The sequence below is a fragment of the Manis pentadactyla genome, chromosome 3, assembly GCF_030020395.1.
Source record: "Manis pentadactyla isolate mManPen7 chromosome 3, mManPen7.hap1, whole genome shotgun sequence".
In the NCBI taxonomy this organism is placed as follows: Eukaryota; Metazoa; Chordata; class Mammalia; order Pholidota; family Manidae; genus Manis; species Manis pentadactyla.
In genome coordinates this window covers 208,934,382-208,953,938 of record NC_080021.1, presented here as the reverse complement: position 1 = coordinate 208,953,938, position 19,557 = coordinate 208,934,382, and the positions used below count along the sequence as shown (strand labels likewise).

The 19,557-nt window shown below is 42.5% G+C and overlaps 1 protein-coding gene across 8 annotated transcripts in view; it reads left to right on the top strand.

Annotated features, from left to right (window-relative positions):
* TTLL11 (tubulin tyrosine ligase like 11) overlaps positions 1-19,557 on the top strand; it is a 227,167-nt gene that overhangs the window by 83,796 nt on the left and 123,814 nt on the right. For all 8 annotated transcript variants that reach the window (XR_008996625.1, XR_005030802.2, XR_005030801.2 and 5 more), the window contains 2 exons: positions 9,313-9,408; positions 10,169-10,284. Coding sequence is in view for 5 of the 8 variants with exons in the window: in XM_057498993.1 (XP_057354976.1) it covers positions 9,313-9,408; positions 10,169-10,284 (212 nt within the window). In the remaining 3 variants the exon portion in view is untranslated. The remainder of the gene's footprint in view (positions 1-9,312; positions 9,409-10,168; positions 10,285-19,557) is intronic.

Here is a 19,557-nt window from a genome sequence, read left to right as displayed (position 1 = left end):
CACCCACACTTTCCTACTTGCCTTCTTAGGAATAGTGAAGGTGAAAATGCTTTGACAAGGTATAAAGTGTTAGGTGTTTGAAATTTGTGTTACCGTACATTACGGTTTCACAGTGATTGAAAAAATATCCTTTTCTCCTTGAGATCCTCTCTTACTTTCTTTACTCTCAAAATTGTTTAAACACTTGTTAGTTTGGGTCTCAAACACTTAAAGAACTTGGAATCCAAAGATTTCGAGACGATATGGTTCTGCCATTGACATACTGTGTGATCTTGCATAAGTCACGTAACTTCTCTGTGCCTCAGTTTCTTCACCCACCTCACACATGGTTGCTGTCCAACTCACATCTTGCGATAAAGATAATGAAAGGCTTTGTGAGCTATAATGTTCTTGCATATATAATAAATGATATCTTTGTTGTGAAGCCCCTTTTACTTATAGCCTGGGCCTGGCCTGGATTGCAGCATTCCAGGACATAACTCTAGCCAACAAAATTACATTTATCTTAAACATGTGACTCTGACCCCTTTCCAATCATAGCCACAATAACTACTTGGGAAATTGTGATGGCCCAGAGTAGTTGCTGGCACAGCTCAGGCTGTGGGCAGGTTTCCTATAATCTGTTGCCTAGGAACATGGCTGCCCTATCATTCTGGCCTGTCCCCCATCATTGCCCAGGCAGCCCCCAGCAACATATCCTCATGTCAGTCTTCTTGAGGGCAGCAGTGTGACCCTGGCTTAAACAGTAAGGCCCATCTGGGTGTAGATGACTCATGTGGCAGAAATACACGTGGAGAGGAAAGGTTTCAAGAACATTCTTTCCCAGTTCAATCGCTTGGTCTTTATCTTCCTCTAGCTATGTGTCTAATTCTCTCCTTGGCCTGTGATCCTTTCCCTCAGATGTCTGGAGGAGGCACCTCCCCAAAACCTGATGGTGCTTCTTGTCTTTCTTTGTCCTTTTTGGCCTTGGCCTCCCCATTCAGCCTGAGACACCCCACTGGAAAGAGGTGAGGAAGCAGTCTAGCGGGCACACAAGGGCTTGGGCCCGTTTCCAGGTGCCCTGGGCCTAACCTAACCCGAGTCCCTCCTTCCAGCAACTCTAGCCAGTAAGCTTGGCAAGTTACCCTTTCTTGGCCTCCGTGTCTTTACTTGCACATAGACATGATATTTGCATGTAACCCACAGACTTGTAAGATGGATGGAGAGAGGCTGGGAGGGGCATTTGGCACAGTACCGAAGCACATAGTAACCACCTAATACATGATAGTTGCATTATTATTACATAGTTTGGTATCTGTAACAACAGTTCTCAAACTTGATATGGAGAAATGCCTTGAACTTATAGGAAACCATGAAATACTCACATTTTAAGCTTAATCGGAACACCAGTGTTCAAGGAGCATAGTTGGAGAACCCAGCCCTTAGCCTGGCATTGGTTGCCTCCCAGCCTGGCCCCAGCCTGGCTGCCCTGTACCCTCCCTGAGCCCTGAAGTTCAGCCAAATAGAGCGGATTCTTGTCTCTTAGACATAATGGTGCTTTTCCAGTTCTGCCTATTCTCTTCTGTCTTGGCCTGGCATGCTCTCTCCTATTCTCATTTTTGAAATTCAGTGCCTTCCAACAAGGTGCTGCTCAAATCCCACCTTCTCTGTAGAGCTTTCCTTGACCACCTCTGATATTTAAGTTTTTTTCTTCCTTTGGACATTTGCTGGGCTCCCACAGGGACAAACCCTGAACTAGTCGTGGGGCATGTGGTTATGGATAAGACACAGTCCCTGCCCCTAAGAGGTACACAGCTTAGTGGGAAAGACTGACTTGGGAATGACAATTTCTCATAATGAATGCTGTAAGGGGGCATATGCAGGATGCTGGGTGAGCACAGAAAAGGGAGAAATTAGCTTTGCCTAACCCAGTCAGGGAAGGCTTCGCAAAGTAGGAGATGCTTACAGTGGAGTGTAAGGCACAAGGAGGAGTTTGCCAAGCAGAAAAAGGTGAAGGACACCATACTCTCCTGGTTTCCCTCCTACATCATCGGTGGCTGCTTCTCATCCCTTCTTCTGGCCCTGTCACTGTTGGAGATCCCCAGAACTCCATCTTGGAAAGTCCTCTTATCTACAAGTGTATCCCCAAAGGAACTCATCTAGCCCCATGGCTTGAAGTACCAGCTATGTGCTGTTGACCCCTAAATTTTATCTCCAACTTCGACTTCTCCTTGAGCTGCAAACCAGTATATCCAACTGCCCACTTTGATTTTTTTACTTGGATATCTAGTGGGACTTTCACACTTAGGTCCAAATCAAACTCTTGATTTCCCTCCCAAGCTTAGTCTCCATTGCTTTTCCTATTTCAGTAAATGAATAGCATTCAGCAGTGAATGAATAGCGTTCAGTTACATAGACCAAAAATCTGAGTCATCCCTATTTCTTCTTTTATCTCCCTCCAAATACATAAACAACTCTTGTAAATAGTCTTTAAAGTGCATCCTAAATGTCACCATTTCTAACCATCTCCACTGCTACCATCCCGGTCTAGGCAGCCATCACATTGCCCTTGTGCCACTGCAATAGCCTCAAATTGATGCCCCTTTTCCCACCCTTGATGCTTACAGCCTATTTTTCTCATTGTAGCCAAACTGATTCTTTTAAAACATGTCAGATCATATTACTCCCCTTGTGCAAGCTCTGCAAAGGCTTTCTCATTGCACTTAAAATCCTGGCTCCTTACCATGGCCTACAAGATGCTACATGATCTGTCCTTTGTCTTTCTGTCTGACCTCATCCCCCACTACTCTCTCTCTGCTCCTTCCTTCAGAAGGGGCCTTTGTTCTTGCTGTTCCCTCTGCCTGGAATGCTCTTCCTTAGCTCTCCAAATGACATTTTGCTTGCCTCATTTAGCTCCTGCTCTTACATTACCTCCTGAGACTTTTGCTTCTGGTTGTGATGGAATATTAAAGAATGGACTTAACCTCCTTCTGAGAACGACTAGAATATCAGACAAAAATACATGAAATAAGTGTTTTCAGATTTTGGACAACAGGAGCTCAGCAGTCTTACCACTGAGGAAAGGGGTGCAGGAACCAAAGTGAGTCCTACAGTTTCTGTCTGGATGCAATCTCTAGAACATGTGCCCAGGGAAGGGAACCTACATGGAATCCTGTAGCCTCAATGAGTTGAGGAGATGGAGAGCAAAGTTTGAGAAGGCTGAGGTGGCTGGAATTCTGTAGAATTCTGAAAAGGAGGGAGCTAAGCAGGACTAGAGCTCCAGAAACCTGCACTGATCCCTGTGCATCACTATGGAGTGCTAGGCTATGCAAGTGTGACCAGTGGACTGACAAACTGAACATCTTCCAGAGGTCATACAGAGCAGGGAGATGTTCAAGATCTGAATAGCCAGTGCGGGTAGTCCTTGGTGATTACTGGGAACATTCAGTGGAGACGCTGGAGAAGTTATTGACTGAATCTTCCTTGGAATGAAAATTACTTAATGAAAGACCCAATCTAGCAAAGCTTAAACAATAGGCCCTGAAGGTATCAAACTAATGTGCATATAGCTAACTGCCAAAAAAGCTTAGCACTTCTTAAAAGACAAAATACACTCAGCACTGTAATATCCATAATGTTCAGCATCAGTAAAAACCACTAGAAATTCTGCAAAGCAGGTAAGGTAACCCACACCAAGAGGAGAAATCAATAGAAACAGACCCAGAATTATTAGAAATGATGAAACCAGTAGGAAAGAATATTAAAGGAGCTATTATAACTGTACAAAATTTTAAAGAAAAATATGAGCTTAATGAAGAGAGAAATGAAAGCTATTAAGGACTAAATGGAAGTTCTAAAGAAGAAAATACAGTATTTGAAATCAAAATTTCACTGGATGGAATTAACAGCAGATAAGACACTGCAGAAGAAATGGTCAGTGAACTTGAAGACAGAGCAATAGAGCCTATCCAAAATGAACCAGAACAAGGAGAATGACAGGAAAAATAAACAAACAGACTTTCAGTGACCTGTGGTACAGTATCAGGTGGTCTAACATGTAGTTGATGTTCCCTGAGCAGAAGAGACAAGGAAGATTCAGAAAAATATTTGAAGAAATGGAAAAAACGTTCCAAATTTCATAGAAAACTATAAGCCCACAACCCAAGGAACTCCAAGGAGGATACACACATATCTCAAAGCTTATTATAATCAAATTGTGGAAAACCAGTGATGATAAGAGCATTTTAAGAGCAGCTGGAGAGAAGACGCATTATGTTCAGAGGAGCAAAGAATAACCGGAAAGTTCTCATCAGAAACTCTGCAAGCTAGAAGACAATGGGATGACAAACGTCACCTTAGAAAGGCCTTCCTGATCATCCTGTGGAAACCTCCCCACCCTTCTCCCCACCCACCACATCACACTCTGCGTTCTTACTTAGCTTTAATTTTTAACTTGCTTGCAGTCTCTCTCTCCACTAGGATGTAAGCTCCAAGAAGGCAGGATATCAAAACAGCCTTTGTCTTGTTTGCTGCTTTATCCGCTGTGCCTAGAATGGTACCTAGTCTTTAGTAGGTACTCAATAAATATTTGATAAATAAAGTTGTCTTCCAGGCAGATGAGTATAAAGGCAGAGAACACTAAGGCGTCCTAGAACTACTAATCGTTCAGCACAACCAGAGCCCAGGCTGTGTGGTAATGAGTGGGAGGAAATCAAGCTGGAGTGTGAGACAGATGCCAGGTCACCAAGGAACTTGTAGAACAGGCTGTGGAACTGGGGCTTCAGTCTGTAGGCAAGGATTTTTGGCAGGGAGTATTAATATTCAATTTGCAATTTAGAAAAATTTCTTTGGCAGCCCCCTGTGCCAGATGACCTGGGGGTGAGTTTGAGAGCAGGGACACTAATGGGGAAGCTCTAATGTAGTCCTGGTGACAGATGGTGCCGACCTGCCCCAGACCAGGAGCCCTGAGGATGGGCCAGATCTAGAAGCTCTTTAGGAGGTAGAATGTCAGGAGTTGGTGAGCTGCTAGATGGGAAGGATGAAGGAGAGATTTTTGACGAATGTGATGGAGAGGGTAAGGCATACAGGAAGCAAAGTAGGTTTTAGAGAAAGATGGTGTGTTAAATATCTATTGCTACATGTAACAAATTACCCCAAAACTTAGCAGCTTAAAGTAACAAACATTTATTATCTCACAGTTTCTGTGGATCAGGAATCTAGGTCCAGCTGACTGCCTCTGGCTCAAAGTCTCTCACGAGGCTGCAATCAACATGTTGGTCAGGATGCAGTCCTCTCAGGGCTTGACTGGGGAGAGATCCTCTCTCACCAGCTCACTCCCAGGCTGCTGGCCAGGCTCAGGTCCTTCCAGCCGTTGGGCAGAGACAACAGTTCCTTGCCACGTGGGCCTCTTCATCGTGCAGCTCACAACGTGGCAGCTGGCTCCCTCGGAGTGAGGGAGGGAAGGAGTCAGGGAATGCATCCCCAGATGGAAGCCACAGCCTTTTTATAACCTACTATTGCAAGTGACATCCCATCATTTCTGCCCATTTGTATTTGTTAGAAACAAGTCAGTAACTCCAGAGGAGGGGATACACAGGGACATGATTTCCAAGAGGTGGGATCACTGAGACCATCTTAGAGGCTGCCCATGGATACTGAGCTTGTGTATGCTGAATTCCAGGAGTCTGCTCTCCCAGTTGAGAAGAGTGGATACAAATGGATGTGTAGTTCTGGGGCTCCGGTGAGATCACCTCTCACTGGAACTTTTGCATGAGTTAACAATTAGTGGGTTAGGGCCTTTTCCTCCCCAGTTTGCTTTGGAAGCTTCTAGAAGTAAGGGATAAAGGACAGATATCTTTGAGTCCCCAGGGCAGTCCTCAAATCAGAGGTGTGCAACACATGCTGATTGAATTACTTGGAAGGGGTCAGAGAACCCCATGATCGAAAAGTTCTCTCTCTCCATTTGACAGTTCGTATTCTGTTGCCAGACTGGAGAGTTCCCCTTGCTAAGCTGCAGGTTTTGGTCTGTATAAAGTTGGTGTTAGGCTAGTAGTTAGAAAGGAAAAAAAAAAGCTTTTCAGCAGGGAAGCCCCAGTATGTAAAATAGGTAAAAGTTGATCTGATCTGGCCTCCCCAGGGCTCCCTGCCAAAAAAACCTCTATTTTGCAAAACATTGGACCAAGTAAATTCCAGATTTTCTGCCAGCTCTGATATTCTGGGATTTTAAGATCAACTCTAAGCTCCTCCCAGTTCTGTAATTCTGTTTATTGAGATCCATTGATGCTACATATTTCTTTGAAGTTTTGAAAAGAAAACAATTCATATTTCCTTGTCAAAAATAAAGCTCATCTCCATTAAATACTCACTATGTGTCAGGCACTGTGCACAATATTTCACATCACATTGTCTTTATTTGATCCCATCTCCCCTGCTAGAAGGTAAGCTCTGTGAGGGCAGGGACTTGGTCTAGTCCACTATGGTATTTCTAGAAGCTATAATAGTTCCTGGGACATAGGGAGCACTCAATAAATATTTTATGAATGAGTAAACTAAGGGAAGTACTATTCTTATCCTCATTACACAGATGAGGAAACTGGGGCTTAGGCTGCCAAGTAACTTGCCTGTAGTTACACAAAGTAAAGACAGAACTATTTGAAATGAGCTCCTCTGGACATGAAAGCCACTTAATGCTGTTCCTCGTTGGTGGGATTAGTAGGAAACTGGAAAGGGAGGACACACTGAGTACCTCCTATAATGAGCAGAATTCGAGATACTTTCTGCTCCCATTATCAACTAGACTGCCCGGTCGCTACTGTTAAGCCCATTTTTCAGTTGAGGTATGTGATGTTCAGAGAGGCAAAGCACCATATCTAGAATTGTCTAGCTAGTGTGAGAGACCGAGCTGGGATTGGAGCCCAAGATTTTCTGATTCCAAAGTATTTCTGTACAAGAGCCAACATATTCAAGTACATGTATCAAAGTTTATGTTCTGGAAATTACTGTGCCACCGGTGGGTGCAGGTCAATATGGCTGTGAGGTTTTGCCACGTTCCTTCTCCAGCTTTCCTAGAGCTTTACATTCACCAAACTACTGTGCATTGAACTGGAAGAGCCCACCAGGCTGAGGAAGAACAAGTCCAAGCTTCTCAAATTTAGCAAGAAAGTAAGTCGATGACTCAGGATGATAAACGTTGGCATTGCAGCCCGCTGTTCTCTGTAGCCTCTTGGCATCACATGTCTCAGACCAGCTCTGAAGTTAGACTGATGATGTCACCAAAGTGTCTTAAAGTCCTCATCACTCATATCCACTTGTCATATATTATTAAATGACTCTATAATGCATGTGACATTTTCTACTGAATTCCCATTCCTTTAATTTCATGACCAGGGAAAGAAAAATAGAGTGAGGATGACTTTTCTCAACTTCTCATCCTTACTGCCCTTTGCTGAAGAATAACCTCATCTTGAATTACCCCCCAAAATGGTCTTTCTGGCTCTGATTTCATTAATAAGGATGAAGCTACAGTTCAGTAATTATCCTTTAATTAATGCATATTCTATGCAGACAAGTAAATGGATTTCCCTCATCTTTTCTTCTTGAGTCTATAGAGGAGAGGGTTCAGCTCTATCTTTTTCTTTTCTTTCCTTTATCCACCACATTATTTTTTGGAATTTTGGGATTATAGTCATTATGTTAGAAACTTTCTACCTTATCACCTCCTGTAGAGGTAATGAGAGTTCTCCCAAGAATCTGATGTTCCTAAATTCAAGTCTGAATCTAATTGGGACCTGCAATCTCAGGGATGAGGAGGAGTTACCTGTTCCAGGCAGAGGGAATGAGATGCCTGGGGTGGATTACCCGGATCGTAGGGCTTGGGAGGAACTGAGAGAGGCCACCTGAGGCAGCATGCTGGATTCAAGAGCAGCTGTCAAGGACAAATGGTGTTAGAGTTAGCCCTGGGCATAGGCCAGCTTCAGGGGCGCGTGGCCTGTGCAGTCACATAGCTCCCCATGCTCAGAAGGGTTGCATGCCAGGCTTAATGCTGTTGTCATCACGGAATTCTTAATACTTTTTGAACAAGTGAGGCCCCCCATTTTCATCTTGCACTGGGTCCCACAGATTATGTAACTAGTCCTGCTTGGATGTGAACCAGCTCTGTTCCCTTCCAGTTAGGTGGTCTTAGGGAACTCTGTCTTGCTAATGGGTTTCAGCCCCGGGCAAGTTCACTATGGATTTAATGTGACCAAAGAAATGACAGAAGAACATTCTTGGGGTGAAAGGGTTATACCCAATTTTATTTCAACGGCGGCAGGGCAATCACTAAAATCCCATTCACTCAGAGCGAGTCTGCATACAGCAAGCCCGTCTCTGCCTCTGAGCCTCTCTGCCCACACAGCCGTCCCAGTCTCTGTCCTTGGTGCTACCACCACTCCAACCTCTGCTCTGCTCTCCTGCAGCCTTGCAGCCATGCCACCATGTTGCCCAGAGCACTGGGCAGGGCTCTTCATCTAGCGTCAATAACGACACATTGCTCACACGTGCATAATGAGCCAGCCAACCAGGGCCAGGCAAGAATCCTGGCCACAGGAACCTTCATTTTATCCACAAACTCCTTTGGCCTTTCTGGGACTCAGTTTCTACTTCTGTAAAATGGAGAGCATAGTCCCCACTTTGTTTACACTGTCATGAGGATTAAATGAGATTGTGAATAATTGGTGCAATTGTATAGCAATTGGTGCCTAGGTGAGGTCTAATAAATATTCCCTTCTCCTGAGCTAAGACAGTATATCAAAATCACCTGGGGTATTATTTTCTAAAGTACATTTCCCTGGGTTCTACTGTGAAAGATCCTAACTCATAGGTGTGGGTTGGGGAAGAGCAGTAGTTTTGAAAGGGGTCCTTAAATGATACTGGTGTGCCCCGATGTTCAGAAAGGTAGCCTTGGGTTTTCAGAAATCTAGCTCAGGAGCAATCTAATAGAGAAGAGCAGGAGAGAGAGAAATTGATGGACTACCACTGATCCTTAACATAATAAAAAGCCTGTTAAAGTAGAGGTCATCATCTTACAGCACTTCAGATGACACCGATGGTGCTGAAATGCGCTGTGGGAATCATCCTGTTATCAAGCTTCTTATAAAATTTTCTGCTGTCCATTTGGCCTGACAAGTACACCCAGAGGAAGAGGGGCTGTAGACAAGAGAAGCCAGGGTCAAGGCCCAGCTCAGGGGCTGGGTTTGAATTTATTTTCACCTCAATGACCTAATACCATACTCAGTTCCTGAAAAGAACTTTTAGCTAGAGGGAGTAATTCTGAATTATGTTTTTCCTTCCCAGATTTTAGGCTTCGACATTCTTCTAATGAAAAATCTGAAGCCTATGCTACTTGAAGTAAATGCGAATCCCAGCATGAGAATCGAGCATGAGCAAGAAGTAAGTGTTTTGAGTATCTCATTGGATATGTTGCCATACAACTGAATGTTCCCACTCTCTCCTAGTTTGCTTGGCTAAACAGGATTCAACATCCCCAGATTTGCACAGAAAAGTTCTGTTCAAGATTAGATAATTTCAATTTTGTTCAACTCTGAACATAGTCTATTAATATAAGACCCATCTGACCCATGGTAATCTCCCATCATGCCATTCTCCCAATTTTTAAGGTCTGCAAGCATAGAAGCAGCTGAGCCTTCCCATCAGTTCTGACATGAACTAATTAGTTAGCCTCAGGAGATGAACTAATTGAAATTCTATGAATATGATTTAGCCATGTCGACATGCCTGGATTCGCTAAGATAAATAGTACATTTAACAGTGGTAGTATTTTTCTCCCCGTCTCCCCCTGCTGAAAAAGCATAAAAAAAGACCACAAGGAAATACACCAAATACTAATACTGGGTTTTGTAGGGGCTGATGATGTGGATTCCCTTAATTTTCTTAATCCCTTGTATATTTCCATATTTTCTACAGTGAGCGTGTATAATTTCGATAATTAGAAAAACATAGTGCTATTTTTCCTCTTCATGTATTTTGTTGATTTGCAAAAGGAAACTGGTATTTTTAAGGTAGTATAAAGGCAGTCTTTAAAAGATTTTCTTCTGTAGATTAACATAAGCAACCACCATAACGAGTTCTGATAGGCACGTGGCACTGAATCCCTCTCTCCATCGTAACACGGAGTCCTTACCCATTCAAGCTTTCTCCAGGGGTGTTTGAAAATGTCCCCAGCCTTGTCGATGAAGAAGTGAAAGTGGCTGTGATCAGAGACACACTGCGCCTCATGGACCCACTTAAGAAGAAAAGAGAGAACCAGTAAGTATTTTTTATATCATTTATTTCTGTCAGCTCTGCCTCCCATGTCATAAGCAGGTAAGTTAAATTCTTAGAATACGTTAACATCGTGAGTGAGATTTGCCTGTTAATCTAATAAATCACATTTTCACATTTTCATTTATGAATAGCAGCCTCCAAAATTAGTGGCTCAGTATCAGGAGATGAAGACTTTTGTATATGAATCTGACATTTGGGGTTCAGCTGATGAATTTCTAACTGATTGTTATCAGAATCTGGAAACTCTCTTCTAAAAACCCACTTTCATTCAGTGAGAGGATTTCCTCTTACTGACCACTGTTGACATAGTGCTTCTCTTTGAAAGTCTCAGGCATGGGCACAAAATAAAATAAGACGAGGAAGAGGGCGCCAGGTAACTCGGGCGTGGTGAGGATGGCTTTGTGTCTCTTCATGGTGTTTGCACTCTTGTGGTATAAGCTTTGTGTCTCAACATTTACAGAACCAATCTAAGGAACTTTTGGAAGTTCTATAATATTTACAACAGTTATAATTCCTCTCTGGCCCACCCACCCAGTGGATGTGACACTGGGATTGGTAGTAGAAGTATGTGCCCTGCCCTCCCTCCATAGAATCACCCTTGAAATGAATGACATTTCACTTGGGTATTTTGTTTGTTTTTACCAAATTCCTGGCTCTCGCAGAGTAAGGGTGAGTAAATATCATTGTGCCTGTTTTAGGCAAAAAATCACACAGAGGCATTTCAAATAACATTCCTCGAACCCCCGATGAATCAGATTGCCCCATCTGCTCGCAGACAAATAAAACACTTGTCAGCTGTGGTTCAAGAATGCAAGGAACGCTGACTTCCCTAAGCAAGTGGTTTCTTGCAGGTTCCTGTCCTGTGGCCCCTCGCCAAGTGGGCTCATGCCCGACATTGTTAGAGTCACTTTTCAGTAGTGCTTATACATGTTGGCTGCATATTAAAACCATCTGGAGGGCTTTCCTAAACAGCAGCGTGAGGGCCCCACTTCTAGAGATGCTGATTTTAATTAGCCGGGGCGGAAGGCCTGGCCGCAGGAGTATTTGAGGCTCCCAGGTGATTGAACCACACAGCTGAGGTTGAGTGCCACTGCCCTGCAGGAGATGTCACTCTGAAGGAGTGTTTGTCATGCTCTGAGTCACGCTGGATGGTGCCTGCACGGCTGAGTTTTACTCTGGAGTGTTCTTCACCATTGCTGGTAAGACTCAGGAAGGATGTCCACCTGTGGTTTGTGCGGGTCGGTCCTACCAGATGTGGCTTCCAACAACCAGGGCTTCAAAGTGGTGGTGCATCAGGTCCGCTGAATCCTGAGAGCTCAAACACCACAGCAGCCGGTTAATGTGTCCTCTTGTGCATGCATGCAGCTGCTTTCTGTAGCCATCCCTAAGAGCAGGCAGTGGATTAATTGCATTTGGTCAGATTAATTGCAATAAGACTCATTCCTTGAAAATCAACTCTCTAATGGTTATTGATCTCACCAATAGAGATTAGGTTTTGAGAGACCGTGTGGTGCTGTGGGGAGACTTTGGTGGCTATTCCTGCCACTATGGCACTGTGATAGTTTTTTGAAGGTGACCTTGACATCTTAGCATTCTGATTCCTTTGGTGGGAACAAATTCGAAGGCCATTATGTGGCCTGAGCCTTCTTAACCTCTGCCTCCCAAACCAGGGAGTGATGTGAGGCTATTACTGCATTTTTATGTTGAACGGCATCAAAACGTGTTTCTTTTTCTTGTCCTGCTGATTTTTCTTTACCTACGCCGGGCATTCTGGATCATCCATATGAACTGCAGATCTAAAATCCAATAGCAGTGGGACACAGGACCATTGGGAAGCGTCGGAAAAGCATCCTATAACTTACCAAGTCATAAGTGGGGGCACTTCATTTTAATTTAAAAAGCATTGACTTTTTTTTATTGATAACCAGGAACAGTTAGAATTTCAAGAACATGACTTCAATTCTAATATAAAAACCCTTTCATCCCACCTTTTTCTTACCTACAATTAGAAGGGTGTATGTTAATAGCTAAATGTCATTTGTCCTTACTTTTGCCTTTTTTTAAAGCCATCAGCGATTGTCCATGAAAGCACTTTGTAATCTGTAAAGTGCATTTATATGTAAGGAATAATTATTATCATTTTGGTAGCTTTACCATGCAGACAAAAAGGCTGAAATTACTCCCAAGTCCTTTGTATAGAAAAGCCTCAGAATAAATTGAAAAAGCACCATATTTGTGCCCACAGACAATGCACAGTTTTGTGGGCTAAATCACATGTGTCCATATCTGAGACCGTGTCACTCCAACTGCTGAAAATGATGTCACATAGACTTCTAGACTGTAAGTTACCTTTAAGAGGCCAGAGTTTCCTGCTTATGAATAGGATCTGAACCGTTTGAATAGGATCTAAACCTTTTTAAACAAATGGAATCCTAGCCTTTCCCATCAACTCTTCAGCAAAAGAGTCTGAAGTGTCCCTTATTGGTTCCTTCTTGGGTACAGTTGGTCAGTAACACCACTAAAGGGGGTCTCTACTTTCCCCAAAACAGACTGAAGAAAAAAAGTAGAGAAGTGTTCTGAATACTTCCTGTCTCCAGCCTGCTCTGAGGGGTCGCAGAGGGGCATCAGAAGGGCACCAGAGGCACGTACCCCTGTGCCGTACGTCACCACATGCCTCTGGGCTTGCAGGCTGCGCCAGTTTTGTAGTGGCCCTGAAAACAGTCTGCATGCTTTCTGTGGTGGCAGGACTGATGACATCCATTCAACATAGTTGAAAGAGCCTTCTCTTAAGCTGAAGAGACAGATTCAAATCCTGACCTTGGGGATGTTACAGAGCTATTTTGAGCCTCAGTGTCCTTCTCTATAAAATGGGGATAATGACATTTAAGAGAAACCACATGAAAAATGTTTAATATGCAGTAAGCACTTGATAATGCTTACTTTACTACTCAACAATAAAATCATCTATTAGAACATGAAAAGCCAAACAAAAAATATAGCTTAGTTACCATTATCTTTCCTATAATACTTAAAGTAGAATTTTGAATTTAAAGCCAATAACATATCCTAAAACAGAAGCTGCTAGTTCACTGTGGTCTAGCATTGACCTTGGAACTCATTGCCAATGGAAGGTTCTGTTTCCAAGTAGCAAGATGTTACTGACCCAGGCATATTTGTTGTGTTAGGAGAAAATACCTCTGGGCACCTGAAGGAATAAAAAAGCTGTCAGATGAGAACTATTTTGAACTATGGTAGTGTTTTGCAATATCTAGTGACTCTGATTTACTAGGGTTCTTTGGAGGCACTGGAAGGACATGGGAATGAGGAGGCTGATGGGTTGGGACTCTGGAACTATCATATTGTTATACATGCACATATATGAAGGTACATTTCACATAATACAAAGCCAGCTATTTATGGGTGCTCAGTTTGGTGGCATTTAGTACACTCATAGTGATATACAACCATCACCCCTACAATGGAAGGTTCTGTTTCCAAGTAGTAAGGAAGCCCCATACCCATTAAGCAGTCACTCCACATTTTTCACTCCACCAACCTACTTTCTGTCCCCAGATTTACCTGTTCTGCCCATTTCAAGTACATGGAATCATACAAAATGCCATCTTTTGTGCTTGGCTACTTTTGTTCAGCATTATGTTTCCACTGTTCACCCATGTTGTAGCATGTGTCAGCACTTTATTCCTTTTTATGGCCAAATAATATTCCATTATATGGATATACCACATTTTATTATGTATTTGTCACTTGAGGGACATTTGGGTGGAAGCCATCTCTTTTTCAACCAGAGGAAGCCGCAATTCTCTATTTATGTTTTGGCATACTAGAGTAGATTTCATTTGAGATGAAGGATCTTTTCTGCTATAAGAAATTTTTTTTTTTCTTACATGGAGAAGAAATTCTTACATAGTGAATAAGTTACATGGTGAACAGTACAAGGGCAGTCATCACAGAAGCTTTCGGTTTTGCTCATGCATTATGTACTATAAACAATCAGTTCAAATATAAATATTCATTTGATTTTTATACTTGATTTATATGTGGATACCACATTTCTCTCTTTATTATTATTATTTTTAATAAAATGCTGAAGTGGTAGGTAGATACAAGATAAAGGTAGAAAACAGAGTTTTGTGTTGTAAGAGAGCAAATGTAGATGATCAGGTGTGTGCCTGTAGACTATGTGTTAATCCAAGCTAGACCAGGGCAATAAAACATCCACGTATGCAGAAGATTTCTCTCAGAACAGGGGGGGTGAGGTTCTAAGCATCACCTCTGTTGATCCCCATTTTCTCACCTGATGGCCCCCCTGCGACTGTGCCTGTCTTAGGTTGTTCCTCCCTTGAGGAATCTTACCCGTCTCTGGCTAACCAGTCATCTTCTGGGGCCATACAGGGAAATGTAAAGTTGGTAAGTGAGAGAGAAGCCTTATTGTTTGAAAAGGTTAGCTTTTTACTTCTTTGCAGATTTATGCCCTGTGGCTTCTATGCCCAGCATTTGTCTTGAGGTATCTTTACCACTTGGAAGAATTATGATACTTGGTTAATTCGATATGAGGCACGAATTCTATTTAAGGGTTGTAATTAGGAAGGAAGAAGAAAAGCTATAGAAGTAGCAGGCGGAAGAAAACTTGGGAAGATTGATTATTTCTTTAACATATCTTCTTGTAGAGTAACTTCAGCATGTATAGGTCTTAAGCTACTACTTAAATTGCGCACACACATTAACATAATAGGAGTACAGTTACGTAACCAAAGCAGACCTATAATTACCAGCCATCTCCAGTGAAACCAAGAAAACCAGTTAGGCAACTTAGGCATTTGTGAAAACTTATCTATGATATGGTGGATATTGTCCAACTGAACTTGAACAGTCTGAGAGAAATCAGACAAATTAAAACAACCCATTCCTGGGGACTGTTCACATCCCATATGTTCTTTTAACAGTAGATAGTCTGTAGTTGTAAGATTTTGGAGTGCTACAATTTGCACTTCTCCTAATTCTTGGTTGAGTTCCAACAGTATAGATCCAGTCAAATTTGTTGTTTTACTGTATGCACAGGCCAGCTTAGATATCTCCTTCCTCATTCCCATGGCAAGTCCAGGAACTGGTGGGATGAGTGCATCTACACCTGTAGCAGTGCGTGGATCTTTGTTGGGGTTTATTGATGATCATCTTCTGGTATGAGTCTTCCAGAGAGTGCTGATGTTGGAAGTTCTTTTTCATATCGTATCTTAGTTCATTTTCGGGGTAGCCAAATTAGGCTTTGATCCTCTGTATAAACACAAACAGACCCTTTGCCTACACTTTTATATGCCCTTTGTACCATTGTGTAGAACTCATTGGAGGTCACCACACAGGAACTGCTTTTTTTGTTGTTGTTATCATTAATCTACACTTACATGATGAATATTATGTTTACTAGGCTCTCCCCTATACCAGGTCCCCCCTATAAACCCCTTTACAGTCACTGTCCATCAGCATAGCAAAATGTTGTAGAATCACTACTTGTCTTCTCTGTGTTGTACAGCCCTCCCTTTCTCCCACCCCCCCATGCATGCTAATCTTAATACCCCCCTTCTTCTTCCCCCCCTTTATCCCTCCGTACCCACCCATCCTCCCCAGTTCCTTTCCCTTTGGTACCTGTTAGTCCATTCTTGAGTTCTGTGATTCTGCTGCTGTTTTGTTCCTTCAGTTTTTCCTTTGTTCTTATACTCCACAGATGAGTGAAATCATTTGGTACTTGTCTTTCTCTGCTTGGCTTATTTCACTGAGCATAATATCCTCCAGCTCCATCCATGTTGCTGCAAATGGTAGGATTTGCCCTTTTCTTATAGCTGAGTAGTATTCCATTGTGTATATGTACCACATCTTCTTTATCCATTCATCTATCGATGGGCATTTAGGTTGCTTCCAATTCTTGGCTATTGTAAATAGTGCTGCGATAAAAATAGGGGTGCATCTGTCTTTCTCAAACTTGATTGCTGCATCCTTAGGGTAAATTCCTAGGAGTGGAATTCCTGGGTCATATGGTAAGTCTGTTTTGAGCATTTTGATGTACCTCCATACTGCTTTCCACAATGGTTGAACTAATTTACATTCCCACCAGCAGTGTAGGAGGGTTCCCCTTTCTCCACAGCCTCACCAACATTTGTTGTTGTTTGTCTTTTGGATTGCAGCCATCCTTACTGGTGTGAGGTGATACCTCATTGTAGTTTTAATTTGCATTTCTCTGATAATTAGCGATGTGGAGCATCTTTTCATGTGTCTGTTGGCCATCTGTATTTCTGTTTTGGAGAACTGTCTGTTCAGTTCCTCTGCCCATTTTTTAATTGGGTTATTTGTTTTTTGTTTGTTGAGGCGTGTGAGCTCTTTACATATTCTGAATGTCAAGCCTTTATTGGATCTGTCATTTTCAAATATATTCTCCCATACTGTAGGGTTCCTGCTATAAGAAATTTTCAAACTCCTGGTTTAATATTATGCCCTCATGTTACTGATAGAAGCACAGGCTATTGGAATTGGAAGGGACCTTAGAAATCACCATGCCAGTTTAGATCCCTGGTTCCAGAATCTCCCTGCAGAGGAGCAGCATGTGTGCTGGTAAGATACTGGACTTGGCATCAGCCAGGTCTGGGCTGAAGTCTGTAATCTCTGCTCATTGCACCATGAGTTTGCCCAAGTCCCTTTGTTCTCTGATCTCATCTATAAAATAGGGATCAGGGTATCTCCTGGACGGGATTGTTGTGCTCATCATGTGAAAGAGTCTCATGACATTTGGAAGCATTCCGCAAATTTTAGTTCTTAGGGTCACCAAGGGGTCAATCGGGCTTTAAAGTTATGCTGATGGTAACAAGTAAGTCACCAGCTTCTGAGGCATTCTCTCTGAGTCGTGTACATAGTGGTTCTGCACAGCTGAATCATACAAGATGAAATTTAGATGAAGATGGTCGGTAACTTGTCACAAGTTACAAAGCTAGTTAGAGGCAAAGTAGAAACTGGACCCTGGGTCTCCTGACGTCTATACTGGTGTTCTCTCTGCTTTGCATGTTGCTTCACTGACCTCCTGCTTCCACTTCAGTTCAAAGCTAAGCTTGTAAGATAAGGGGAAAAAAATCAGGAAAAATCAATGGAAAATTTCCCCTTTCAAGGTATTTGGGCAGCCTAAATCTTTCTTTTTTAAGACTTCTATCAGAAGCGGAATTGAATAAATTGCATTCCCTGATTTTTTTTAAAGATGATTATTCCATCAATTGATTCATTGGAAGGTCAGTTTACCCCTGGGGGAGCCATTTTATTAGCATTTTTCTTCTTTTCTTGAATTTAGGTATTTCTGGTAACCGGATTCCTTTCTCAGGAATCATAAACCTTTAGGACCCCAGGGTAATATAAATGAAGCCAGAGATAGGCTTGGAGGAATCTGAGGGGATTTTCTGGTTATGATGACGCCACTGATTGCCCAGGAGCTGGGATTTACACTGTCTGCCTCTTACTCAAACGTGTGAATTTGGAACACGACTTACATAAGGCACAGAAGTCCCTTCTCCCACAGTTACACTTCACCATCTTCTCCCGCTTTCATTTACCTCTTATCACCATAACAACCAAGCATATCATAAAGGGAGGGGCCAGGCAGCCAGGGCAGCTTTATTCCTGATTCAGAGATGTCTGTCCTCCGAAGGCTTCAGAAACAGCTCTGTCTTCACTTCCTACCTTGACTCCACACATATCCCTTGGGTCCCGTGCCATGTTTAGAAATGATAAATTAGATGAAGCCCCAAATTAAGTCGATAGAATCCAGGAAAAAGGTGAAACATTCCAAGAAAAAAGAGACCAGGGCATCTCCCAGGGACTCTGTTTCATAGCTGGGGGCTCATACTCTGGCCAAGGAATGTCACTCTGCTACATTTGAAAGCACATTAGTCAGAGGTCCTCCAAGCCCAGACCCCTGCCCCTTAAAGTGACAGTACATCCCACTGAAATCCCCTTAACCATAGGGAAGAGGGATTCCTAAACTATCTAGACTAAACATGCCTTCATAAATGTGGAACATTATCTTTCTTAACAGAGAGTATTGTTCTGGAAATGGGTATTCTCTCAGAAGCATCATTAGGCCATCCTAACAAAATGCCCAACCATGTGTGCTGCTGACATTTCGTTGAAATTCTGGGGTTTTCTTGATTCCTAAGGATTCCTACGTGACAAGAATCTACAGCTCAGCACACAGAGACCCCAAGCACCTTTGAAGATCTCACATAAATCGAGAACTTGGGTTATAGAGAGAGGAATATTTACATATTTATTTGCATTTTGCTAATACTCTGCAAGGATTAAAGAAACAGGTATTGGTTATTTAGTGTTTACTGAGCATTTACTGCGTGCCAGGGAGAAGACTACAGAAGAGAATTAGCTCACAGGCCAGTAAGAGAGGCAGGACCCACACATAAATATCCATAAGATGGAAAATGCCAAGTGCCCTAAACCTAAGGACAAATTACCAAGGGAAAAAATGTAGGAAAAGACAATTTCCTAATGAGAAGAGTTAAAAAAAATTAACTGACAAGGAGGAGGCGGCACTTCAGTTGGGGTTTAAAGGATGAGTAATATTTGAAACATGAAAAGAGATTGAAGCATGTCCCTGGTAGAGGAAACAAAGACACAGGGCTCTGCTGGGAGAAAACCTGAGTTGAAAGAGCTGGTTTAGTCTAGAAACGAGGCTAAGGCGGGGGTAGATGAAGATCTAAGGCCAGAGGAGGCTGGCCTTGAATGGCTAGCTAAGGAAATCAAAACTTGTTTTCAATCTGGAGTGCATGAAGGCTTTATGTGTGTCTGTGAGCCCAGAAACTATACAAAACGTTGTGTGTATGTGTATTTTTCCTGGAGAAAAGGCCAGAAATGTCATCATATTTTCACAAAGTTAAGAACCCCACAGTCCTATTATCCCTGGAGGCTACAGGGAGCTGGAACAATTTGTCCAAGATTGGGTGTCGTGGCTTCAAGATGCATTGTACCCTCTGAACCTCAACAGGGTTTACATTTCAGATGGCAGTCAGCAAGCTAGAAAAATGTGTATGCATTTTCAAGTAAGAGCAGACAGGAAATGACTAATGATAAGTGCATTATGTTATGTGCAGGAAATAAAACCAGACAACTCTCTTCCATTTGAAAATGTTTAAGCACTAAGTCAGAAGTAACCGGTAAAAGCCTCTTTTGCGTGAAGTTTGTTGAGCAGGAACC